Source organism: Ammospiza nelsoni, chromosome 3 (assembly GCF_027579445.1).
Source record: "Ammospiza nelsoni isolate bAmmNel1 chromosome 3, bAmmNel1.pri, whole genome shotgun sequence".
Classification (NCBI taxonomy): Eukaryota; Metazoa; Chordata; class Aves; order Passeriformes; family Passerellidae; genus Ammospiza; species Ammospiza nelsoni.
In genome coordinates, this window is record NC_080635.1 from 30,609,790 (window position 1) to 30,632,382 (window position 22,593).

Consider the following 22,593-nt stretch of genomic DNA (forward strand, 5'->3'; position numbering starts at 1 on the left):
CCCTGGCAGGCATGCCCTGGACTTGACTTACTACAGGACTTCACCTGACACTGTGATCAGATCTCTTCTGCTTTTGTGAGCCAAGCTCAGTGATGTGCACAGGGATATGTAAGTTTTAGCCATTTATCTGATGTTATTTCTGCTGCTGGGGCCACACCAGCCTGCAGTATACTGATCTCTTTCCATTCACAAAACTCTGCTGCTCACCTTGTCTACAGCTGTGCTTCTGCCTTTCATCACCAGCTAGGGGTAATGGGCAGACTTGCATTCATGGGTGAGGATGCTGCATCCTGTTTATGATAAAGGTTTTCATCTCATACAAAAGGCTTCATTATTATTTCTGAAGGTAACATGCAACCAAAAAATCCCATCTGCAGCATGTAACCAGCAGAAAGAAAACAATTCTTTTGCTGTTTTTATATACAAGTGACAAAATTTTGCCTAAGTTTGGCTGAGCTTTCAGAGCTAATATAAAAGTATTTTTCCAAGTACTAGATGTCCTAATAAACCAAGGAAGGAAAGCTATACTCTGGCTTGTATCACTCTGTAACAACAGCAGAATTTGATGATGTTTTCATGTAGGGAAGTCCTCACTTCAGAAACAGCATTATCATTTTAAGATGTTACTTTCTTCCACCCTGTGTAATTTCCCTTCATTATAAGCTGCTAGAGCTGCTGCCTCCTGAATTCAGTCACAGTCACAGGTTGTGCAAATAGGACAGATGCACCTCAGCGTGCTCAGGAGAGTCCCCTTTAACCTGAAATTGGCTCACACTAGGTCTGGCTGGAATATTCATGTAAACAGTACAAGGATTTTCACATGGTCTGTGAGCATGGCTCACTTGAGAGCCAGTAACTCCCTAAATCATTTCAGTTTGTTCCACAAGAGCACATTTCCCTCAAGCCTGGCTGCTGTGTGTTCATGAAGTTCAGAAAAGCATGAAGCCTCAGGAGCTCTGCAATGAGAGTCCCCCCACCAGTTCCATCCGCAGCTGTGCTTTCCCACATTATGCCTTCTCCTGGGGATGATATGTGAGAAATCAGAAAATCCTCATCCCTTGTAATCATGGAAAGGTTTGCTCCTTTCCTTAAAGGTTCTGGCACGGTTATGATGACCTTTGTGTTATCTGTTAAGTTCAGGTATAACTTACACAATGTCACTGTTGTATCATCTCCTCCACCTTTTGTCTCGTTTGTTCACTTTAACATTTCAAGCCGTTCATCTTTTAAGGGTACTTTCCCCACCACAAATGTATTCACCCTATCCTTCTTTGTAATCACACACAGCAAGACCTTTCAATGTATGAAATGAGACTCATGCATGGGCTTTGCCCACCTTGGCTGTCTGTATTAACATACTTTAGCTAAGTAATGAAATAAAATGCTTTTCAACATCATCTGTATTAAGCTGTAGGGTGCTACTACAAAAGATTAATGGTTTCAGCAGGTGTGCTGACAGGCAGAGAGGGGTCACTGCTGCCCTCTTGTTCCAGACAGAATTCCTCTCCTTGAAGAGAGGGTGCGCTCCTCAGGCCTTGTGACAGACTGACATAGGATTTATTTTCTTTGCAGAAATAAGAGTTGGGGTGGAAACTTGTGTGTATTGTACAGCAAATCTTTTGGTTTTTAAAAATTTTCCTTGAGTTAAAAAGGTCAAACATATTTTCTTAGGAATGTAAACCTCTTCTCATTCATCCCAGAAACAGAAACAGTTGTAACATTAGTAGGTAACTTTACATTTCCTTTCACCACTGAACATATAAACCGTGATGGAAAGACTGTTTCACAATCTCTCAGAATAAGCATATTGTGTATTGCATGTTAACTACCTCTGTTACAGGATAGGGAAATCATAAGCTGCTAACTTAGGCTACTCTTGAGGTATTTCCTTAGTTATCCTTTACCTTGAAAATTTTCTCACATAGGATATAAAGGGATATTTTCCTTATATATACGAATATAAGTATATATATATATATATAAAATATTTTCTCACATATATAAGGATATTTTCCTTACATATACTAATTTATTGCTTTCCAAATTTCTCTTTCAAGAGCTACTGATGTCTCTTCTTTTTGCAACAGCTTCTGGTCCTTTTTTTGTTGCCAAAACCATTGCAAAAAGTGGTTGAACACATTTGATAGTGTTTTATGCCAAATATGGATGTTTAACTTGTTTTTATTTATAGCTAAAATTATTGTTCCAATCTTTAATGATGAAAAAACCCAGTTATAAGCAATTTGATTCAAATTACTATTTATTGATTATGTCCTCTACTAAGTAAGGCCTAAATAGGGAATTTGAAGAAGCATTTCCAGAAGAGAGAAGTGGTTAATCACCCCAATTTCATTAACTGCCTCTTAAAAGCTAGTTTTTATTCTAATCAGAAGTTGCTTCTTTGGACACCATATAGTCATTGCTAAAATCTGATTTACCCTGTAGCTGTTTTAAATCCTTCTGAAGAACCAATGTTTGATCCAGTGGAAGAGAATCTTCGAATGCAAATTGAAGAAGAAAAAAAAAGGTACTACTTTTGCCTCAGATTTCTACCATCCTTGAGAAGATAAATTATACTGATAGTATATTCCAATTACAATTCTACGCACACAGTTACCCTCAGGGTTTTCTCTGACATTTTAAAAATATCAGCTTTGTGGTTCACTAATAGTTCTAAATTTGTGTATATGCTGTTGGTTTGTCTGTCAGATGCCACAGTAGATGGGAGAGCTAAAATTTATGCTTGAGCTAAAGGTTAAAAATAAATAAAAACAGCTTAATGTCCTCCCTGAGGATTAGTGTTTTCAACTTGTTGTTTGAATCCAAATGTATTGTGAGCCTTTTGGGTTGATTCAGAAAAGTCCTGCCTTTCTCGACCTAAAGAAAGCCTTTAGGTTATACAGAACTCACTAAGTGTAAATAATATGCAGATTACACATTGGTTAACCAATCCTTGGCAGGAGGATTAAAAAAAATAGATAGAAGGATATCAGTATGAAGTATTTTGCTAGCATTTGTTATTCACAATCTCTGAGGAAACTTCTGGCTCTTTCATATTCCTGGTAAATCTCCGAGTGTCTAATAGCCAAGAGGGTAATGAAGTTTCCATCTGACAGGGGAACCAGTCTCAGCTCCTATCTGGATCCCAGATACCAGTTATTTATTAATGGTAACATGTTGAGAATTCAAAAGAAATAATTTCCATAGTTGATTGAACCCATATTTTACCTGTTAATCAATGTTGATCCCACTTGAATTTCACTAACTTCTTTATGAAATAAAGGGTTTGTGGAATAAGTTTCTTGCACTTACTGTCCTGTGAAGCTTTTGTAAAATATGAGATGTTTCCTTCTACCATCTGTCTGTGTCCTCTGGATCTCTGATTATTATACATTATTTTATAGTTTAAATCTCTAACAGTTCTAGCTAGGATTTACCTTTGTTCAGATATATGTTGGAAAATCTGTAATACACTTTCTTCTTGTCATATTAGCTATAAAACAGTGTACAGTCGTTTCAAAGGACTGAAGGTAGAGATTGAGCACCTGCAGCTTCTTATGGAAAAAGTGAAGATGAAGGTGCAAAAAGACTTTGAAGTCTGGTGGTCTGAAGAGGCAAAAAAATTCCAGGTATGAAATAATTTGTATTTCTTCCATTTTCATGTAAATATAACATCTTCAATAATTTCTTTAAGAAGTTGTTAATTGACTAGACAGAAAGGAGTATGAAGGAAGGAATTCAGGGTCTGGTTCACCTGTACTTATGCCAAAGTGAGTTGGAGAAAGGTAATGTGAATTATACTTGTGCGAAGCTAAAAAAAAAGATCAAACAAACCCATTTTTTTCCTGCTCTATTTTCTTTTTGATGTTCTCCCAAACAACTTGACTAGTAGGGAAGTATGGGCCCAAAGTGGTAACAACTCTGAAAGAATATTATCAGATTGCAAAAAATAATCTTTTTTACTTCTAGCAAAAATAGTTTTTATAATTTCATCAGCATTTTTTGCAGCAAATATAGTTTCTTTTTAGCTTCCTTTGCTTGCAAAGACTCCAGTAACTTTCCAGCTTCCCATCAGCTCCCATCACAGTGTTTCCTCACTCTCTAGCTGAAGTCCACCAGTGTTAAAGCACAGAGTGCACTAATGCAATGACTTGTGTAAAAATGAACTAAAGACCTGTCATTTTAACCAGTGTATTGGAAGTTCATAACACAATCAGTCTGAAAACTACACTCTACTGAAACAACCTAGCTTTCTGGTGCTCCCCTTCTGACACTTTTTTAATGGCTTCGAGTAGTGACACAGCACCTCACAGCAAAGCTTGGCCATGAAACGTACATCAGCCTCGTGAAAAAGAATGCTGAGTGCAGTCCATCCCATATCATTTATTATTAACTGGAAGAGAAGATTTACTCCTTGAGGAAAAGTTGTTATAAAGAAAGAAAGTTTTAGCTTATATTTGGTTAATTCTCATGAGTATAGATTTAAACCATATTTTTAAGAAAACGGCCTAAAATAAATGCAGAACTTAACACTGGGAACTTAGTTATCCATACATTGCCATCTAAGCAGCCTAATTGCAAGTTATCCTGACCAAATACTTTTCCAGTTAAAATCCCTAACCATACAGGTGGCAAAGAAGATGACGTTTTAGTCACCCTCCTGTCTAAATATTTAGGCTTTTCAAAGCACTGCAAGTAATATTCTTGAATATACAGCAGCACATTTTTCTCCATCCCTTAAAAGGAGAGTTCCACAGTTCAACCTCTCATGATTCAACAATAGAAGATTAGAGAACTGGAAAGCATAATTGGGATTGATTTCTTAGATCTTGACCTATCTATACATCTGAGCTCCCTAAGAAACTGAAATCAGTGAACATATGCTGTAACATATTAAAAACCTGTAACTTGATCTTAAAAATACTTGAACCAACCCTAAAAACTTTTCTCTTTGTTCAGAAGTGTTTTTGCAAGTGGAGAAAATACTGTGTGATTCAGGCTCTGTGTTTTCTGAATGAGTCATTGCTTACCTTGTTATTGCTGAAATTTATAGGCCAATATGAAGCACTTTAAAAAAATCTTAGCCTGATAATTTTGTTTTTCAATCTAAATCCAGGAGGAAAAGCCAGAGATGGTTGCCTCACCAAATACTGCCCATCCTGTTTATCCGCAGCTTATCAGATCCTCACAGCACCTATCACCTATCAGGTAAATTGTTTATTTTTCTTTTCCTTCCTTACATGGGAAAAAAATGCACTTTTAATAAAAGTGAAGTTGTCCAGAATGCTTTTGCAAATACCACACTGAAACACTGTATTTTCAGTTGCAGCAGAAACAATTGTGTAAAAAATGAAATTTTATTATTCAGTTATTTGGAAGTCCTATTGAAGGTAGGACCTCAGTTCTTTTGACATGTTTGTCTTGGAACCTTGGAAACTTTTCTATAGGGGCCCCACAACAGCTAAAAAAGGTAGGCCTGTTAGCAGTCAGGTTAGTGAATGAGGAGACTATCTCCTTTGGGATGTATGCAGGGGACTTCAAAACAAAAAAGATTTAAAAATTATTTCATACATATCCTAGATAGACTTGCTCCTGAAAAATGTCATAGTACTACATTTATGCAGCATATTATTCCACAATGATATTATATTTGATATTGTAAGATGAGGATGTGTCATATACAGGAGAAAAATGTAATCATCTTAGTTGTTTCATCAACAGTCACCTCTGATTTTAAAACCTCTAACTTAAATTTGTAGTAATAGGTTTTTCATAACCATCAGGGAAAGTAGTGTGCAAGAAACCACATACCTGACTGTGCAGGTTTCCATATTCAAGGACAATAAATGGAGGTGTTCTCTCCCCTTCCTTCTTTCTCCCTCCCTCTTCCTCTTTCCCTCCCTACCTTTCTCTTGCTTTCTTTTTCTGCCTCTCCTCCTTGTTATGCAATTAACATTCCTCTGATGAGTGGCTTTACCTACATTTTTATGACAGTCATCTGCATAAATGATGTTTTACTGTTTTCTTAAAACTGTAAAATAACTTCAAAGTTTTATTTAACACTCTCATGTATCCATAGTAAATGCTCCGTAATCAGTATAGAAAATGATAGACATAGTCCTCTAAAGTTTTCTGACAAGACATTTTCAGATCTCTCAAACTGATGAAAATCAACTCTAGTCTTCTGTACTTTGTTTTGGTTCTTTTCCAGTGTCCTCTCAAGACTTAGGCATTAATCACTTTGCAAATGGTTTTAGGCCTAATCTGTGCTGTTCATCTCTGGTCTAAGGCTGAAGGTTACTTGTCCCAGAGAAAAGCTCACAGACCAGAACATGAGAGCATTTTTGGTCCAGTTTAGCACAAATTCAGCCAAATTAGCTCAAGCAATTTGTGTAAATATCTTCACAAATTTCTTTAAGAAGTAGTTAATTGACTAGACAGAAGGAAGGAATTCAGGGTCTGGTTCACCTGTACTTATGTACTTATGAAAGCCACAATGACTTTCATTTAAGGAATTTATCCATGACTGTCACTCTCTACACTGTTCTTTGAACTAAGCATCTCTTGCACAACCCCTCTGCCCCATTGATCTTGGGAACAACAAGTTTCAGTTGGTGTGCTGATGCATTGCTCAGGAGAGCAATGCCTTTCACATTCTAATTAAAAATTCTTGAACTAAAAAGAGCATATGGTAATGCCTAGGCACTTTCTAGTGCAGTGGGGAACTGGCCTCCAGCAGTGGTGAATCCTCCTTTCCCTACCCTGGCTCAGAAACAAAATTGCATAACTGATTTCTTTATGTCTTTTTAAGCTTTTCTATCAAATGCCTTTAGTGTTCATGTTTATTACTGGAGGACAAGTCTAAGGAAAGTCCATCTGGCATTTTGACTAGAATAGAGAAAGGTGCATGGTTGCTTTCAGCTGCCAAGTTTACTTCAGAGTCCTGTACTGCTCCACGATTCCCTGCAAAAAGCAGATGTTCTTTACAGTGAACGTTTTCTCTGTGTCTAAGTAATGGGCATATTGACTGAGGCTGACTGGATGATCCTTGCATAAATATCACAGACACAGAATATTTATCTTCTGGAACTAAAATTGTAGAGGGAGTTGGGATGAATGTAGTTTTATTTTCCCATCTCTATCAATATTCTTGCAATGATTTTAAAAATCAAGCACTCTTTCCTTCCTGTAGTTCTAGAAAGTTGATATTATTTTATGTTAGGCTGTTTAAACATATTTTACTAAGGTACATTTCTAGTGGCATGTATATGGAAGTAGAAACACTATTTCTGATTTTTCTGAGGCAGGAGCTACAGGCTTAACCTCCCACTGTGCATGAAAATTTACTTTTTCCCCTACCCAAGTCAATAACATTTTAGAGTAATGGTTTCAAATTTCAGACTTTAAAAGAATAAAATAGTAGAATATTTATTTCCCAAGGATTTCTTTGGCCCCAGTTGTCACAGCAACTTTACTTACCACTTCCCATAATTGTGTAGAATGAATCCAGGCTACAGGCACTTATTTTCCTGAGACACAAATGGCTCTTTTTTTCTAACCTGTTTAAAAATCAGCCATCTCTCTTTGGAATGATATTGCTGTCTTCACCCAGCAGAATAACAAGCCACCAAAGCAAAAGCTGACATAAATTATGTTTGATATAATGTGGTGTAAATAAAACCTGTTTCCAAGATGGAATTCAGTTAACAGGTGTGTTCAATAAGTATAAGATCTAAAACTATGTACGCTAAATTCTAAGACTGCTATTGACAGAGTAAGCATGCAGTAAAACCATTCAGACAAACTCCTGAATGGGAATGGATGTAGATACAATCTTCAGGCTAGCAATAATAATTTATATAACTCATCATGCAAAGGACACAGGTGTATTCCTAATCTTTGTGTGTTTGAACAAGGTCTTTTGATCACGTTCTAGTGCATGACTTGTATGCATTGTTATTGTGTGACACACCTAATATGTCATGTTTCCAGAGAAAATTAAGCCTTGGGAAGGCTCAAATTTTATTTTATACTAAGTTAATTTATAACTAAAATAACAGAGAAGGGAGGCTGGTAATCCTTTTGAGGCTTAAGAAGGATACACACGCCTAAAAGGCACTTGATCCATGGCCAAATATGTCTCTTTTTTCAGTTGAAAAAATGGCTGAATTGTTAAAGTGTTGAAATGGGTCTATGTTAATAAAAGAGTTGAATAGTGACCATTTCTGCCTCAGTCAGTGAGATCTAAAAGCTGTGGTGCTGCCTGAACTCACACTGTATATATGTTTATGTCTCTTAATGGATTCCTGTCAAGTCTGCAAGAAGTCTGAAAATACACATCGGGCTCAGGATTCCTTATGTGCTCCACACATTCAGAATTCAAACACAGCCTTTTGTTCTTCCTCATACAGTCTCTCCCACAATGGCTTTCATTTAAAGAATTTATCAGATCCTTGTCTATTCAAATTGCTTCTCTCACTGAACATTTTGTTTCAGTAGTGTTGAACGGTTCTTGTATTCCCTTTGAATCATATAAATTTTAGATAGTTATTAAAATCTTATAAAAATTTTGGATTTTTTTCCTCCTCCTAGAATGGATGCATTCCTTTTCATCTCAGTCAAATCTTTCTTAACCTCACTCATTTCCTTTTACTGCATCTCATTTGTCCTATTCCAGAGAGCCCCACAGTATGTTCAACCTCAGACTCCTCGGCTGTTCTGTTTCTTATTCAAAGTGTTCCTGGCACTTTAAATTCCCTTGGAACCATTTTCAAATAAATCTTCATGTTGTCTGATGACTCTGAGAATCAGATTTTTTAACAATTACTGTCCTGGATTGCAACAGTTAGCCCCTATATTAATGTTGCATGAAACAAAGTCAATGTTTACATATTTTACAGCATTTTCTGTCTAATCATTTTTTATTCATGCCAATTTTCTGCAGCGTTACATAATGATAAAAACATAATCTGGGAATAACATCATCAATTAGTGACATTTCAAAGGTTTTCATGTTCTTTGGTAACAACTGGAACAATACATCTATGAATTTGCAAGTTAGGCCAAATTTAATTTTGTAGCCAGCTACTAAAATGCTCAGCTTTTAACAGCTTGAATCTTTCCTGTCTGTACACTGAACATCTGTTCCCCTCATGTCCAAAACTCAGATAACTGGACAACTGCAGCTGAGGGTTTTTTAACATTACAGAGGTTGCACAATTTCTCAATTTCAATTGAAATTGAAAAATTGTGCAATTTTTCAATTTCAATTCAAATTTTCAATTTCCATTTTAATCTACCTGATTTGCCATTATTTTTCAGCTGGCAAATTAAGCACTCATACCATGACATGCATCATCTCTGCAGCTCCTGTACCCTGTGTACTTGATGGAGCTGATCAGTCCATGGGTCAGTTGTCTCTGCTCCTTGGGTTCCTGCAGCAAGGGAAACTCTGCTGCAACCCTGTGTTCATCTCTATGACCCCTGCCCCATGCCTGGCTGAGAAATATACCCTCAGCAGAGGATTCTCCCCCTGAAACTGCCCCAAAAAAGAAAGTTATCCACTGGGGGAAACATCAGGTACCAGGTTATAAAAACAAACAGACATATAAAGTTGACAGACTATCTTTAATCTCCAGAAAATGTTGGAATTTTACTGAAGTTGTCAGGAAACAGTCTTTGAGATTTCTTAAATTCAACTCATGGAAAAATCAGATAGATTGAGAATGAAAATGGGAATCATACACTGTCAAAACAAGCTGAAAAATGTTAGAGGTTAAAGCTTGGGTGACAGACAGACACAGGACTTACATACCTTGTACGTCCACCCAAACCCAAAATGTGATCCGGAAACGCCTGTTTGCACATTAGAGAAATGTTGAATGGCACCTCTAGAGATCTCTGGATAAACCCCTTGCTTGAAGAAGACTTTTATCACACTAAAGTGTGTCAGGCAGGGTTTTTTTTTTGGCTTTGTTGGAGCCTCCTGAGATGTCCAGTCCTTCCTGCTGGTCACACAGAGAGGGGTATTATTACCTCCACCCCATGCTGGCATAATAACTTGCCATTAAATCTAAAGCATTACCTAGAACATTTCTAAATTTTTTGCATTACTAGAACAGCATCTAACACTCAGATGAATAAGGAGGGTCCTGAGTTCTAAGAACAGGTTAGGAATTAGTTGTATCTGAATGTACAAACCACTGCACAGCAGAATTACACTCTTTTGTCCCCTTATGATTCAACTTATCTTGCAATGTCAGTATCAGAGCTTCAGTATGAAGGATTCAAGTTATCCCCATACTGACTATCCCTCAAGCCTAGGAATCAGAGAAATCTCTAGGATATAAGAGATGGATTTGAGTTGTGCCAAATTGATGGACTCATTTATTTGATTAGCACACTAATTGCTAATGTCTTACATGGAAGCAGAATTTTGAGTCATTTAAAAAAATAGTTACAAGCTTCGTTATAAATTTCTTTAACTTGCAGGATAACAGTTTGCATCCCACAATAAAAATGTCTGCTTGCAACACCACAGGCACTGGATAGGAGATGAAGGTCCATCTCTAAGTGCTGTAACGTTAATTTCCTGATTTTGGGCATCATCCCACTCAGTCTAAGTGGGTTTTTTAATATTGCTTTCCGTGGGTGCCAATTCTCCCAGAGCACCCTGAGGCAAGTTTTGCCATATTGTCCTTGGGTCCAGAAATGTACAAGAAAGTGACATCCCTAGAGTTCTAACCATGCCATACCTTAGTATATAGGGTTTGGGGTTTTTTTAATCTGTCTAAATCCAAATCTCTTTCAAATGGGGATTTAACAATTGTGGGCAATTTTTTTTTTTTTTTTTTACAATGGAAAAAAAGAATTCAAATAGGTAAACTACTGCAACTTTAAAATACTTCAGTTGACTCACAGTATTTGTAAAATTATACATCTTGTGCATGGCAAAGAGAAAGCAAAGATGCTTATTTTAATTTTAAAAAAGCAATAAAAAAGAATCACATTAAGTCACATTACTTTATGTTTGTTGTAGGCTAAGAATAGAGTCAGGGATGGTTGCTAGGGTTCAGTTGATGTGGAGCAATTTATTAAACCTCAGTTATGTGACTTGGATGCCTCAGTATCTCAGGGCACAGACACAGAGGCCTTTTAGAAAACTGAACTTAAAACACTAAATCACTTCATTTTTAAGAACTGCCAAATCAGTGGAAAAAATGTTCAGGAAATCCAAAAGCAGAATGACAATATAAGGTTCCCAGATATTGTTGAACCACATAGTAGGTAATAACATCACACATCCTTTCTAGCTCTTGTAATATGTAGATGTAATAAAGTACAGAATATTATTGACATTAAATAAGATATTGCTTTAGTTGAATTAGGCAGGTGTGAATGGTGTGGGACTCGAGGAGTTAAAGAGAATCATTCAGCAAACCTGGAGCTGTTCAGCTGAAAATGACTTATACTCCTGGTCACAGTATCTGCTGCAAAACTGAACCTGGCACACTGTAACACAATAAAATTTTAGTAATAAATTTCTTTCCCTTTTCAAGTTCTCTGCCAGAAATATCAATTCATCAGCCAACAATGAACAAACTACTGCAGAGTTAGAAAAGCAAGAACTTGCCAATCCTGCCATCTACTGGAAAAATCCTTACACTGAGTAATTTACTTTTTCCACTCTAAGATTGGCACTGGATCTGGCAGTATGTGCAACTCCCAAGAAAAGCAGAGAGTCTCTAGATATCCAGTGGTGGAAAACCGTCTCCCCAACAGTGAGCTTCCTTGATAATGATATCTGCAGAGGCAGGAATGCACAGCAGCTGTTTGCAATATATTTGGCTATCATCAACAAGCCCCATCCCAAAGTCCTCACTGAGTTTTTACCCAGTCTCTTGCTGATTTTGGTAACAACTTTGCCTGACTAAAGAAAGAATAGAAAATGAGCAAGGGCCTCACTTGGCTAATACTCAGTTTAAGAGCTAAATATACCATTACAAACTGTACATCGGATATATCAAAGTGCTTTACAAGTCTGGCTTAGAAGGCAAATAATAAAAGTATATTTTTTTGTGAAGGTATTCGTCATTCTTTCATAGCCACATTCTCTACAAAAACATAATCATCATATGGATTAAAATGAAAATCTTCTTTCAGTAAACAAGTGTTTTATATAGATTTTAAAAATTTTGAAAAACATCTTCTTTGTAGTTAGTTAGTGTATGTATTAATATTGCCTACACAAGGGCTATATTCTTTTATTTCCTTCTTTTTCCTTCATTTCTTCATTTCCCATTCAGTTTTGCAGACACCAGTAGAGAGAGCCCTAATGAAGATCCACCTGTGAAAAACAATTCAGTCACTTCTGGTAGCCCAACTTTAAAAACAAGGTAAGAACTATACCTTGGCTTCTCAGAGGAAGAGCAAAGTACAAAATAATATAATGCCTTCACAATCCTCCATCCATCTATTCAAAAACAGTCTCCTTGAAATATAAAAATGAAAAATTTTACAAATTGCAGATTTTCCTCTAACTTCCAAACCAACTGCAGGCTGCCACATAGCTTTACACCAATCAGCTGCATCATCAGTATTACAAAGGTGGTTTCGTGTTTGGCCTGAAGCTTTTTCCTCTATAAACTTATGAATATTCATGACTGTGCCTTCCCAGCCTTCTCAGAGAAAGGAAATATGAAAGAGTAAATAAAAACATTTGAAAATAAGAGAAATCAGTGTGTATGTATTGAAGAATTGTAGAATGCAGGAACTAGGCAGAGATTTTTTCATACTTGTGATTTTATCTTTAAAATATTTTTAATCTCCCTCCCACAAACTATTCTATTAAAATAAAAAGGCAACAGTTTCAGGCTTGGCAAAGGTTATATGTCATGTTTTCTCAAAAGAGGAACTGCTTTGTGAAAATTAGCTTATCAAGTTAACAGAAACTACTAGGGTTTTGAGCCTCTCTGTTTTTTCTAGCGTGTTTATTTCCAAGTTCTTTTCTCCTGCTGAAATATTACGCCAAGTCACTCTGCTTCCAGAAGAGAGAGTTATATTCTTATTGTGCTCAACAGTTCTGGCTATCAATGCCCTTAGGAAAATATGGTCAAGTTACTGTTTTTCCAACTGCTTTAGTAAGAAGAAAGCACAAGGTTGTTTTTTTTCTTCCATTTTCCAAAACAATCAATTTCTAGAGTAGAAAAAAATCGTGGAAAATGTCATCCCCCAAAACCTAATGTTTTAAATTGCATTTGGATTTAAGAAAAGCAGAAGAAAAATAGAAGCTAAAATGAAATTTAGAGAGTACCTTCTCAATATACTGTGGGTTTTTAATTTTTGTATTGTTGCTAAGTAAATGAAAATCAATCAAGAACAGTCCCTTATTGGTGTTCTGTGATTACCTTGTAAATTACATAAAAATAGGGGAGTTTTAAGCTCAGAGTAATTTCTTCTTTATTTTTCCATTTTGGTTCACTGATTCAGCAACTGAGAATTTAATTAGTAGCACAAAGACAAGGATATTACACTGCTGCGTAGGTCAGTCATAGAAACCACCTACTGCTGCAGTCAGTATGAAACAGTGAAAATAACTATAATTACAGAGGTATGATTAAAAAAAAAAAATCCCTTCAGTTCCCCTTGTCCTTCTGTATTGTAATTTTTTGTTGCTGTATTTCTCCTCTCCCAATCTTTACATAAGGTTAAAGATGCAGGTGAAAATTCTTAGCTTTCTCAACCGATTAGAACAGCTTCATTGTATTACATCATCTTACACCACCAGAGCATCTGTCAAAAACAGTCATAAGTCAATGATTTAACAGCATAGGTACATGAGTTCAGCTGGGCCTGGAGATTCAGCAGCACAAAGGATTTGGTCTGTCAGGAGATGTCCTGTGGCATTCACATTCTCTGAAAAAATTCCTTCCTACTGTGCAACCTGCACAGTATATTATTTTACCCTTAAGCAAAATTCTCTGAAAAAAATCCTTCCAGGATTTTTCTCCTGGGAAGCTGAGAAACCTCAGAGAAAAGGAAAACAGTCCTTATCTCATTTGCTTCTCCCATGTTTTGCTCATGTGGAATGTGTTTGGAGATAGTTTACCCACAGATGATTGTTTCATTGGATTCTGGTGTGAGTTGTTTTGACTCATTGGCCAATTATGGCCAAGCTGTGTCGAGACTTTGGAAAGAGTCATGAGTTTTCATTATTATCTTTTCAGCATTTAGTATCTTTTCTGTATTCTTTAGTATAGTTTGGTACAGTATTCTTTAATATAAAATAATATAATATAATATAATAAAGTAATAAGTTAGCCTTCTGAGAACATGGAGTCAGATGCATCATTCCTGCCTTCGTCGGGGCACTTCCCTGCAAATTCAATAATGTCCTGAGTACCACATGATTGTTTACGTCTGTGTATGAAAACTTAACTCCCCCACAGTAGGCAAAAATTCTATTGATCTGTTCAGATGTATAACAGCCTGAAGCAAGCAAACACATGGCATAGTCACATGCATAATTTCCTTGGTAAACTCACTATACTAAGCTTTTCCACTTGGGAATTAAGTCTTTGACTCAGCACTACAATATTCTTAACCATTTGTGAGAGGTCTATAGCTGATAAGCAAGTAGCCTTCCCATACTAAAGAGATGGTGGCTAAACTTAGGAACCTACACAAGACCATTAAGAAGTCCTGAGATCAATTCTCTGCTAAACTGTGCCATATTTAACAATGCATCTAAAAAATAAAATCCTTTATGGTGAAAAAAAGAGGAGACAGAAAAATTAACCTTCTTACTCCCTTGAGTTGACAAGCATGCTTTCTTATTTCAGGACTCCACCAAGTTCAAGTACATCTATTCCTCTGACTGGAGACAGCCAGGCTGATGCTGACATCCTAGCTTTCATTAAAGCAAGACAGAACATCCTCCAGAAGAAAGGTAAATCCTGCCAAAATATAGAAAGCCAAACCAAAATCTCCAGTACTGCATTTTGAAGTCAAAATAGCTTTAGTCCACATTACACTGATGCAAGTGAAAACTGATTCTGGCTTCAGTTATATTACATTATGTTCTCATCCGTTCTAAACACTTGAAGTTCTTCACATGTATTTCTTAAGTGGCTCAATGCTGCAGTGAAAAACTATGAAGGCTCTCTGTTTTACTAAGCCACCATCAGTGAATGTCTGGGGCATACATGGCTGTGCAACCTGCACAGTATATTATTTTACCCTTAAGCAAATGCATTTGAATGTGGTTCCTTGATGATCCAAATTTTTCTCTATAGATTTTCTTTAAACCATGTGTTCTGGTTTTCATCTGGTACAAATTTAGTTGTAACAGTTGAAACCAAATAAAGATAACTCAAATGATTGCACTGTACCCCTGCCTCAGGAGGCCAACTGGCCCACTGTGCCTGGAAAAGAAAATATCCTTAACAGGTATTTCACTATGTCAAGGTCTAATGAAAATTTCTATGAGTATTTGTCATCGAATCAGGTACCAAGAGCAATCATAGGAAGGTAATAAAGTTCACCCTAGAGTGTAGATAAGTAAAATTGGCAAGAAGCAGAAAGCAATAAATAAACAACAGTGGCAGTCCAAGGTAACCTAAAATTTATTATGACAAAGAAAAATGACCTGTGCCTTTTTTTTCCCCCTGAATAATAGTTTTTAGTGGCAGCAACTAATTAGACAGAATATGAGCATGTTAGTGGTTACTGAAGCAATAACTTTCCATCAGCACTTCAGTGCTGACGACAGCATTTTTCAACAAGCTATCTGCACCTGGCAGATGGTGTTAGCACTGTCACAAAGTGGGGCTTTGGTATCACACTACTTATCAGAAAACTGTCAGGTAAACACACACTGGCTGAAAAAACAACCTCCCTACACTCATCCAAAGCAAACATTTAGCACACTTAGGCTTTGGGATCCCTTTTGTCTTTATTTAGAAAAGCTGTGGTCAGGTTTCTTTTGCAAATGAAATTAAACTGGATTTATAGGCAGCTCATCAAAAGAAGGTTAGAGATAAATGTCTTACAACAAATATTTCAGGCCTTCAGAAGGCCCAAATCTAACTTAATGTGTGATGTAGAGTAATGTAATTAACAAGAGCACGTCTTATCCTATCATCATCTCCTAAATCACACCATATCAAGAATGTCTCTCTCAAATGCCTTTTCCATCCTGATTGTTTTCAGCCAATGGCTATCACCTGGCATCATCCATCAGTTTCAGAAGGGACTAGACATTATCAACATTGACAACTATTTAGACCCCAAGTCATAAAGGGTATTCTTGTGGAACAAAGGACAGTCAACACTTTTTAAATTATTCTGAATTTCAGTCAGAAAAGATGAGCTGCCCTAAGTAGATGAAAAAGAAATGGAGTATCATTTGATCTTCCTGGTAGTGCAGGGCTGGATGACTCAACAAATTGCTAAGTATGAGCAGGAGAATAAAAATGTAAAGAGGCTATATCAGTTCAGCAAACGTGTAGGGACCTGATGTGTCACAGACAAGAGACTGCTCAGCAGCAAGTTCTGAGAAGGATTTGGAGTCAACCTAGCAGATAAAAAAAGGCTTTTCTTCCATGTAAGGAAAGGCAAAACCTTCCAGATTTAAGGGATGGAGCTGCTGATAGCATGAACCATTGAGCAAATAAAGTTTGTAAATTCTGATTTAGCAAGATAAAGGAGGAGAATTAGAGGGTTTTCTTTTAGGGGACAGGGATGGGGGCTATGATGTCCCCATTCCCACCCCCACAAAATAAAACTCTCAGATGTAGAGTTAGGTAGAGAGGAAAAGTAGAAGAAGAATGTAGTCTCACTTCAAACTTTGAGAGAAAAACACTGTGTCATCAGTAATATAATTTTTCCTTGAGAAATTTCAAACATATGAAAAACAAAAGAGAAATTATTTGTCCAGAGTCATTAAGCTGAGTCAGACACTTCCACACAGAATCTAAGTGTGCTGAGTCCCCCTTCAGTGCTCTGTCACTTCCTTACCAAAGTCTCTTCAACTGAGATGTTCAACAATCCTTTCTACATTTGCATGCAAATGTATTCACTCTCTGCATGGCTGTTACACACACAGTGCCCTGCAGGAAGCATGAGGAAGCATAGGGTCAGCCAAGCCAAAGTCTGCTGGGCTTAAAAACTGTCAACATCCTTGCTGCTCTTTCCTTTATTGATCCTGACCCTTTCAAACTGTTGTATTAGTATCTTAGAAGCAAGCTGGGGCCCTACTATACATTAGGAGGGGGGGGATGTGTGCAGAAGCCAACAGAGTGGAAAATAAGTTTCCTAAATGGAAAGCATGGGAATGCTCAATTTCCTTAGTGACAGTAATGCAGAGGTGGGAATGAGAGGTCTCAGTAAAGATTACCTCAGGGACTGTGGGTTATTACCATTTGCTTTCTAAACAGAGCAGAATTAAAGCAGGTACATACAGAGGGTCTTGCTGGGATTGTGTGAGCACTGTAATAACTACACTGGAAAGCTTTTTAGAAAAGGGCTTCTCGGCAAACATGCTTTTGATGCCATGTTCAGTGTTGGGGTAGAGAAATGAAAATGCAGCAGAGTAGATGAATTATTTTTGTGTCTTTAAAGATTTAAATTAAAGGAATTTTTTTTTCTTTCTTCTATTTTGTCTTTCTGAAGTTTGTTTTAAAACTGACAATGCAACCTGAAATGTAGTCTAATGTATTTTTTTTTTCTCCTTTCAGGTTTGAGGAACAAATGAAATTCTTGTCAGAGTCCACTATTTCCTTTTAGAAACAGGGAGAGACCTTTATTCTTTCCCTTCCTCTTCTGTTTAGAAACAGGTACAAGTAAGTACTTCAGATGTACAGGTTTAATTGTCTTTGACAGCAAAATCCATTTCTCTGACAATAGATATTTGAGTATTTGCACTCAGTATCTTCACCTTGCATGAAGATTAACAAAACTGAAACAACTAATCAGGAGTTTGCCAAAGATGTTTGTTTATGAGAATTCATTATACATTTCTAAATGTTAAAATTATCTAATGTTTTAATGCTCTTATGCATCTTTAATCTGCAAAAGGTTTATTACTGCTGGTAGGGTTTTTTTGCATTGATTCACATGAGGCTTTGTTAATTATACCTATTGAACATCAAGAGATATCCATTCAATAACAGTGAATGGGTTACAAAAATCCATAAAATTTCATTTGAGATTTTTTCTCCCTCAAGGAATAACAATTTTCATATCAGATTATTAGAATATTGAGATCACATTGTAATAAAGAACCAAATGTATTTTAGAAAGTAATTCTAGAGCTCAAAATTTCCCACCTGTTTTCTTCTTATTTTAAAGGACTAAATGTTGTGCAGAATGGATTAAATATTGTACAAATTCATTCCCTCCCAGAATACACAGGTTTCAGAAGAAACAACTACACTAAATAGGCTTTAAACAGAACAAAGCCAATACTTCTGAAACACCAATGAGATGTGAAAATTTAAATGCATTTATGTCTTATATGCAATGTAATTTCACTATTGACTTGGTACTATTTTATTGCATAATATCCAGTTATGAAACAATTTGTTTTACACATCAAATTAAAATCAAAATTGCAATGCAAAGTACAATCTATTTCTCTTAGATAGACATACTACCATATTGAAGCTGTCATTTTTCATGCTAGTGATAATCTTATAGTCATGCATTTAGAAGTGTATGGGTTGGTCACATAAAAATAAAACAATATATTGGCAGAAGTCACATTCTCAAGGATGTATATTTCTTTATATACATGCTGATACTTAATTCTTTGTCAAATTCATAATTATACAGAAGTAAATGGTGAATTGCTGTGTTCAAACCCACAGAAGATGTTTGTCAAATTAACAATTAATATGCAATCAGTTAAAAAATATTAAAGTTGTACCTTTTTTGCATTTTAATTTTCTGCAAAGTCAACACTGATACCATATAAATTGGTAAGCTTTAGTAGAATTTAGTATGTGCAAACTGAAATAAAAGTCAGATCTACTCTTGCTTTGAGAAGAGTTCAAGGATTTGGTCAGAATTTGAAAAATCCACAGGCCTTCTCCCTTTTATATGTCTGCTTTGTTGGAGATTATATTAAAATGTCCTTCTTCCAAAATTTTTATGTCTGTCATTATTTTTCTTCTTCTCACTCTTTTATATATAAATACTGTATTAAATATGCTCTGCATTATTGTTCATGCAGCTTTTTTGAGGAGAGCAGGCCACATTCCTGCTGCCATTCAGCATTGCTAGCTGGAGAAGAGCCACAGGTTACAAAATGTTGCTGGGTCAAGCAACCACCTTTTTTTGTTTCCAGTGAAATACCCATTGTGGTGAATTTATTTGAAGGTGGCTGAAAGGGAATCATTGGTCCAACATCTCCTTCCTTTTGACATTGAAGCATTTCCAATGGCTTTAAGTAGCTAGTTAAAAGAAGGATCTCAGTGCTATCTTCGTATGAGTTATGTGATGCTGCTACTGCTTGATAATTCAGTATTCTGTTCTCTGTTTGCCACACATCTCACTCACAGAGAGAAAAGAATTCTTTACTCTTCTGTTTCAAAATTCTCTAGCCTTTTTTTACTCTATTATAAATTTGGTGTAAAATTCAATCACTGTCAACAAAGTAGTACCTGATTGGCAAAATGGTCTAAGATTAAGATTATACCAGGCGCTTAAGATCTTTGACAAAACTGCATCCAGTAATAAAAAGCAGTATAAATATATAAAGCCATAAAAAAAAAAAATAGAAAGTCTTTCTTGCATATTTTGAAAATTTTCATAAGATCATGTGGGGAAAAAAAGATAGCTCATTTAGTAAATAATAGTCTAATGCATAAAGCATTCTCTTTTTTATAAAAACAACTGCTCCTGTCTTCAAAAATTGTGTTTTGTGTTCACAGGAAAATTCAGGTTGAAATTATCTCAGCAGATCTTTAATCCCTCCTCTTCCTCAAAAAAGCTTGAGCTACAAAATCAAACCAAGCTGCTGAGGGCTTTGTTCAATGCTCTTGAAAACCTCCAAGAATGAAGACCACATGGCATTTCTAAGCAATTCATTCTAATGTTTGACTGTCATCATGACAAACAGGTTTTCCCTTATGTCCAGCCAAAACTTTTCATTTTGTCATTATCTCTCTTCCTTGCACAAGCCACGCTGTCAAAACCAAGCTCCAGCATTTGATTGCCTTTCGTCAGGTGCTGGCGGGCTTCTGAATCTCTTATCTAAAGTCTGTGTCGTTTTCTGAAAGCATTTTTTGATTCAAGAATTGTTTTTTGGCCACAGACAAGCAAAATTCCTTCTTTTAATAATCTCTCTTCATATAACTTTAAGATTAATTTGAAATAACCCAAGCATTTGCTACATTGAAGAAACAACCAGTGGCCCACATTTATCTCGGTTTTGAATCCTCTCTAGGCCACCTGTAAAACAGCATTGCTAAGCATGGCATTCCTCATGCACATCTCAATTCAGTCAGTTCACATGCTATCTAGTTGGCTTGGGTTCAATGTTCATATTTATTTGTTTATTTATTATCTGCAACCAGAATAAATACAAATATCTTTGTTTTTTCTTTTTTTGGTGGGGATTTCTTGAGGAAGTAGCTCTAGAATGCTAGATCCCACACAGATATTTCTGGGATTAATTATGCCAGGCATTGTGGATCATCTCATCTTTTATTTCAACACATTTCCAATCTTCTATATAGTTACATTCAGAAGAAGATGCATGTCCTCTGCTGCGTTACAGCACTGTAGCTTCTGGGAGGGTTGGGATATGACCCAGATGATAATAAAGGCCAAGGATCTGTTCTCATTTATATTGAATCTGCCAGGGTTCTGTACACAGTCTGAACCTCCATTACTGAAACCCGTGAGATAACCAGGTTTTGGCTTGGGCATTTCACTACTTCCTGGCCACTGCAGCTTTCCAGAGAGCTCCAAGAAGAAAATGGCATAGCCTTATGTTGAGTTTCTCTTTCTTGGAAGATGGACATGCTCTAACTCAATCTCCCTCTGTCGCTCCTGTGTTTTTTAAAGAAAAGAAGCTTTGAAGAGGAGTAATGAGGTTCACAGGTGTAACAGTGTAAGTATCTAATGTAGTATATTCTTACCTGTTTAATCAATCATGGGATGCAAGTATCTTATGTCATTAGTATAAACTGAGAGCACTTCAACATAATAAAATGTTAAAATCTTATAAATGTTGCTGCAAACATGCAGCTGGTAAATATGGATGCCAAGAAGATGAACATCTGGAAATGCCTTGTTACATGCAGCATATTTGGTAGCTCTATATAGAAGGTGTTTGTCTTTTCAAAGTGAATTTTTAATAACCACAACAATCAAACCACTGGTTTCATTTTATTTCATATAAATCACTTTTATTGTTGCTTTAATCAATGTTAAACAATCTTTTTCTTATTTTTTTTCTTAATATTCTTACTTCCTTCAATGTTTGCTTTGAAATCCCATCTATAAGACAAGCAAATTAAACTGTCATGCCTGAAGAAATTCAATGGTTCTCTTATTTATATTTAATATGGTTCTAAAATAATTTCCTTAATTCTTCTCTGCAGTGCAGATTTTAAAAGTCATTCAAAGAGCAAAACTAATTAAAATAATTCAGTGTTTCCTTGTAGAAACTGTTCTGGCTGAAATGCTTAGTACATGAAAGAATGAATCCCCAGATCTTTGCATCCACTTTGTCAACTAGTTCTGTACAGAGATATTTCTACCAGAAGAACTAGTCCAAAAATCATTCTCCATCAGAAGCTAGATAATAACAGGATCAGTCAAGATATCTTTCGACTTATTTTATTACTTAATTTAGAAACAGCTTTTCTGTGTTGATGTAAATAATACTTCTGATCACAGTGGTATTTTTTCTGGCTTTTGAAAACAAGTGAGGAAACCATGTCACTTATTTTTTGGCCTATCTTTTATTTCACATCTATCCATATTCAAGATTTGTTAGGGGCTGTAAGAACAATAGGTAAAGCATTTAGAGAACATTGAATCCTTTGATTTGCTCCAAGTAACACATGAAAAGTGATTATTATGTATATTGTAAGCCAGGATGTCATTTTGGTATCTGTCATTTCCAGAATGTCTCAGATTTTCTATGGGAAAAGCTGGATCCTATTGGGTCAGTCACACTGAGGAAGAAAGACAAGTGAAGGAGCAATCAAGGAGATTGTGCCCAATCCTGGATTCAAAATATGTTTTGTGAGAAGTCATTCCCTAGTTTTGAGACCAGAGGCACTCTTACATTCTATATTGTCAGGGAGCGCTGAAAAGCAGCACCTTGGAAGAACAGTCTACTTCCACGTTCAGGTGCTATTAAAAAGTTCTTGCATTTTGCATTTTTTATTCCTAAAGTTTGTGAACTCAGGTTTTTTTTATTTTGTAATCAGAAGAGCATTAGAAAAGCAACAAGTGAAGTTAAGACTAGAGAGTGTGCTTTGTCATCATATCATAAAAAGTGATTTGCTAGTATTGTTGTTTCAGCACATTGTGTATGATGTCTTTTTACCTGGAAGCTAAATTTAATTTCTGATGTGG

At 36.1% G+C, this 22,593-nt stretch overlaps 1 protein-coding gene across 1 annotated transcript in view; it reads left to right on the forward strand.

Moving 5' to 3' along the window:
• KIF6 (kinesin family member 6) overlaps positions 1 to 18,479 on the forward strand; it is a 156,796-nt gene extending 138,317 nt beyond the window's left edge. Inside the window, exons 17-22 of the mRNA XM_059467441.1 lie at positions 2,446 to 2,527; positions 3,494 to 3,629; positions 5,117 to 5,208; positions 12,306 to 12,395; positions 14,841 to 14,947; positions 17,736 to 18,479. Coding sequence (XP_059323424.1) covers positions 2,446 to 2,527; positions 3,494 to 3,629; positions 5,117 to 5,208; positions 12,306 to 12,395; positions 14,841 to 14,947; positions 17,736 to 17,752 — 524 coding nt within the window. The 3' untranslated portion in view covers positions 17,753 to 18,479. The remainder of the gene's footprint in view (positions 1 to 2,445; positions 2,528 to 3,493; positions 3,630 to 5,116; positions 5,209 to 12,305; positions 12,396 to 14,840; positions 14,948 to 17,735) is intronic.
• The last annotated feature ends 4,114 nt before the right edge of the window (positions 18,480 to 22,593 follow it).